The sequence below is a fragment of the Pithys albifrons genome, chromosome 6, assembly GCF_047495875.1.
Source record: "Pithys albifrons albifrons isolate INPA30051 chromosome 6, PitAlb_v1, whole genome shotgun sequence".
NCBI classification, from domain to species: Eukaryota; Metazoa; Chordata; class Aves; order Passeriformes; family Thamnophilidae; genus Pithys; species Pithys albifrons.
The window spans coordinates 26,342,933-26,347,298 of record NC_092463.1 but is presented as its reverse complement, the minus strand read 5'-3'; the positions used below and the strand labels follow the sequence as shown (position 1 = coordinate 26,347,298).

At 50.6% G+C, this 4,366-nt stretch overlaps 1 protein-coding gene across 1 annotated transcript; it reads right to left on the bottom strand.

Moving 5' to 3' along the window:
• Positions 1-340: 340 nt before the first annotated feature.
• Positions 341-4,142, bottom strand: NFKBIA (NFKB inhibitor alpha). The gene is made up of 6 exons (XM_071557925.1): positions 3,780-4,142; positions 3,358-3,466; positions 2,634-2,844; positions 2,066-2,154; positions 1,693-1,953; positions 341-1,245 (listed from the first exon to the last, which is right to left on the bottom strand). Exons 1-6 carry the CDS (start codon positions 4,004-4,006, stop codon positions 1,198-1,200), a joined length of 945 nt encoding a protein of 314 aa, XP_071414026.1. The 5' UTR covers positions 4,007-4,142; the 3' UTR covers positions 341-1,197.
• Between the last annotated feature and the right edge of the window lie 224 nt (positions 4,143-4,366).

The window sequence follows — 4,366 nt, the reverse complement described above, 5'->3', positions numbered from 1 at the left end:
GCAGGTGGTTGGGTGCTGCCACAAACAGCCTAAAAACCCCCACTCTAGCAGGCAGGCAGTGTGGTGGTGGGTGACAGAAGGGGAATCCCAGCCCCATAGTCTGCCTGCTGCAATGCAGGAAACAACACCTACATCTGCTTCCAAAATTAGCTGCAGCAGAAGGGCTGAGAGCTGCAAACTGCTTAGATGTCTTATCACTGCTGAGGTGAGCCACCCCACACCGTTGTAACTGTGACCCCATTGGTCTACTAGGTGCTAAATGTTTCTTAAAAAGCTAACCAGGTGGATTCCCATGATCTCAAGACGAGGAAGTGGGCAATGAACCATTTCACAAACTAGATACAGTAAAGTTTTTTTAATAAATACATTTCTCACATGTACCAAAATAATTATAAACAAAAAATGTACAGTATTTACACAATATACAACTGCTAAAAAGTGTAGCAATTATGACACACATGGTGTGAAACACACTGTTTCCAATGCCCACAGTTAACATTATTGCTACTTTCTCCTAAAAGCCAGGAGGTCACCAGTCCCTTGGCCCGACTCCTCCACTTGGGACACCCCACCGAGAGCACCGATCCACACCTGAGGTCGCTCAGTAAGGCCACGGGCTGCCACCAGCCCAATGCAAATTAACACACAGTCTCCAAGAAGAAGGGGTGTTGGTATGAGTCCACCATGCCATGAAGGTACACGTGTTTCTCGCAGTACTTAATGCCACAAGAAAGCCCTCTGTAATGAGCAGGTTGGATGTGTAGTCTGTTACCTTTGCAGGGCTGAGAAGACTGGCTGTGTGGCTCTTTATCAGGTGGTGTGTGTGAATAAAGACAGATCTCTGCTGATGTTACACATTCCACTCCTGTATTTAAACACAGGGCAGATCCTGGAACTGTCCTGTTACAATTATGTGCTCCTTCTTCTTGCTGGGCAGTGTAGTATTTCCTTCCTGGTTTTCCTCTGCACATTGTGACTTTCTTTTTAAATTAAGGAAGTCAGTCCTTTTTCTACACATATATATGTAGTCACTTCTGCACATTGTGACTTTCTTTTTAAATTAAGAAAGTCAGTCCTTTTTCTACACATATGTATGTAGTCGCTTCTGCACATTGTGACTTTCTTTTTAAATTAAGAAAGTCAGTCCTTTTTCTATACATATGTATGTAGTCACTTCTTTTCACAGAAAGCTCTGCTTTAAAATGTCAGCTGTCGTCCTGCAATAAGGCAGTCATCATACATAAGCTGCAAGAAAAAACCCAAAAGTTGTTAATAAAAATATCTCACTGAAAGCATTGTACCCACTCTGGGGCAACGCCCAGACTTCTGCAGTGTGTAAAATTTCTACACCAAAATGGTTACTTTTGCCATTTAACAGCACTCAGAACCTTACAAAAACAAAAGGCTGGTGAAGAGGAAACCATGCATTAACTTGAATTTTATCTCACCACAGAACAGTGCTCAGAGAACCATGTTGCATGAAGTTAACCTCCGTTCCATTCCCTCAAGTTATTTTTTACATTTTATTTTTAGTCTACTTATATGCTTGCCCCAACTGCCATTTTGCTGATTGCTGATAGCATAACCTTATTTATACCTACTGAGGCATGTCATCAGAGCAGCAGTAAGAAAAAAAACGTACACAAGATAGGATCTCCCCCTTCTCTTGAAAAGATGCAAACTGCTACTTACTTCATCCTCTGTGAATTCAGGCTCAGATTCACTGCTCTCCTCATCCTCACTTTCTGGCAACATCTGCAGGTCAGCTGTGGTCAGCTGCTTCAGCTGTTCCTGTATGCTTGAGTTGTCTCTTCCCCATGTGAGCTGATAGGGGGAATAGCCCTGATAGGTCACTTTGTTCACGTCTGCCCCATGTTTCACCAGAAGTGACACCAGGTCTGAATTCTGCAGATCAACAGCCAAATGTAGTGCTGTTCTGCCATTGCATGGCTCCTGTGTGGAAATAAGGTTTGGCATGTTAAGAGAGGCAGAACCATTGGCAGATCTGTTGATCTTTAAGACTACACAGCCCCACTCAGTTAAATTCATGGTACACATTACGTACCTGTGCATTTACATCTGCTCCCAAAGACAGCAGATACTCGACAATAGCCAGATATCCTTGAATAGATGCCAAATGAAGACATGTATGTCCTGCAAAACACAAAGGGAAACTTTGAGTAAGTCAAACTCAGTGCCTCATCATTGCTTAAGAGTCAGCATGATAGGCCAGGATGATATCTACATTTGCAATTCACCCATGGCAAAAGGGTGTTTTCCAAAAGAGCTTTCCAGCTTCCAGTGAGTATGAATAGTAAGGCTGGATTTTGGAAAGATATCTTAGAGGCTTTGTTTCAGTGTTTGACTGCAACTTATTGCAACCAAAAAAAGGAGGACACTCACTAAAAATGCAAAATTCAAAGCCACGAGAGACAATAATCAACACTGAGGAGGCCTACAAGACAGTGGCTTTTTAAAGAAGTCACACATTGCCAAGCGCTTTGGGGTCCTCAACTCTCAAATGGCCATAATAATCCATCTCCACCTCCAGATAGATCTTAAGAGATCTACACGACACCAACCCCACCCTCAGTGCAGGACATAGGGTCAACTGTTTAGCAGTGTGCCTGTACCTTTGTAGTTGGTTGCCTGCAGGACAGCGAGGAGGTGTTGTGGCTGGCAGTACTGTGTGAGGACACTGACACTCCTGAGGGAGCCCTGCTGGCAGGCAATGTGCAGGGGGGTGTTTCCTCGAAAGTCCCTCATTTCCAGGTCACATCCGGCCTTCAGAAGATGCTTGGCAATTTCAGGCTGATCAGTTATCACTGCCAGGTGAAGAGGAGTCTGCAGAAAACAGAAAAAGTAGCTTCTAAGTTACACTGCACTCTTGGTAGCAACATCTGGACAAGCAGGCCTCTTGACCACTTGGTGATTTGTCCCATGAACTAAAAGCATGTCCCATAAACTCAGTTCTTTCTGCTTCTCAAGATCTTGCATAGTTGCCCTTTCCTCTGGAAGTGGTGAACTTAGGGCTCTCTGGATACCCAACACTCAATCTGTACGAAGGGTATCATTAACATCTCAATAAAGAGGGATGCAACTTCCTGCATCATATCTGAAAAATGTGGTCGTTCAACACCACTGTCTCAGGGGAGAGGAAGCACTGTACTAAACTGGCTGAAGCCAGCTGGGGACTTTCCTGAATGCAGGCTTTGATTCAAGTATGCTTTGATTCTATTGATTCCATCAATCAAACAAAAAAAAAATTAAGAGTACTTTTTTGGGGGAATTCCCCAGAGGGCCTGTGTGGGGGTAGCTGGGGTTGGTCCGGATTTGGGGCTGTGGAGGTGAAAGTACCTGGCTGAGGTTGTTCTGGAAGTTCAGGAAAGCCCGGTCGCCGGCTGCCTGCTGGATCACCTCCAGGCTCAGGGCTTTTTCCTCGTGAATAATCGCCAAATGGAGAAAACTGCAGATGGAAAAAGGAGTAATGAAGCGACGCACGTTCCAGCCCCGGTGCGGTGTCAGCTGCCCCGTGTCCGTGGCGGGCGAGGCGGGTCACGCGGGTGTCGCAACCCGGGGCTTTCGGCTCGGCCGGGGCTTTCCGCGCCCGGAGCCGCCTCTGCCCTCCCTGGCGCCGCGCCAGGGACTTTCCGCCCTCCCGCCGCGCCGCGGCCCAGCCCGGCGCCTCCCCGCCGGCGGCACATCGCGCCCGGGCCCGGCACCGCCGCGTCCCCCACCACGCCCCAGCAGCCCCTGCCCCGTCTTCGGCTCCCACTTACGTGTCCCCGTCCTCCGTCAGCTGCTGTGCCCAGGCGGGCGGCTCGCGGGGCTGCAGTCGTATGTCCTCCAGCTCCTTCACCAGCTGCCGGTACTCCTCCTCCTTCATGGAGTCCAAGCCACTGTCGTGGCGGTCGTCGAGCGGGAGCCCGCCCTGGCGGTCCTTCCTGTGGAAGGAGCCCTCGCAGCCCTCCATGGCGGGCTCGGCGGCGCGGCGGGCGCTCAGCATGGCGACGGGCGGCGAGTGAGCGGCGCGGCGGCGGCGCCTCGATATACAGCGCGGCCGGGGGATTTCTGCGGGGGAGGAGCCGCCCGGGACGGGAATTTCCAGCCAGTCAAAGCCCGACCGACGGGTCTGGTCGTGCTCGGCGCCGCTGGCACTGGTAGGGAGGGCGGAGCGGCCGGGGCCGCCCAGAAGGGGCGTCGGAGGGGAGGGGCGGGGCGGGGAGATGCCCGCGCGAGAGGGAACTTGGCGTTTTTCCAGGGGGGAAGTACTCGCCTCTCCGGCGTCCCAGGCGGTACTTCCCTGCCGAGCCCCGGGGGGATTTCCCCGCCCTGCCCGGCCCTGCCCGGCCCGGCCCTGCCCTGC

Bases quoted from the DNA above. Each gene is read 5' to 3' on its own strand.
- NFKBIA (XM_071557925.1), bottom strand. From the start codon at position 4,006: ATGCTGAGCGCCCGCCGCGCCGCCGAGCCCGCCATGGAGGGCTGCGAG. The intron at 2,845-3,357 runs GTACTTTCACCT...TGTTTTCTGCAG, and splicing joins TCCAGAACAACCTCAGCCAG to ACTCCTCTTCACCTGGCAGT. The intron at 1,954-2,065 runs GTACGTAATGTG...ATTTCCACACAG, and splicing joins GAGCAGATGTAAATGCACAG to GAGCCATGCAATGGCAGAAC.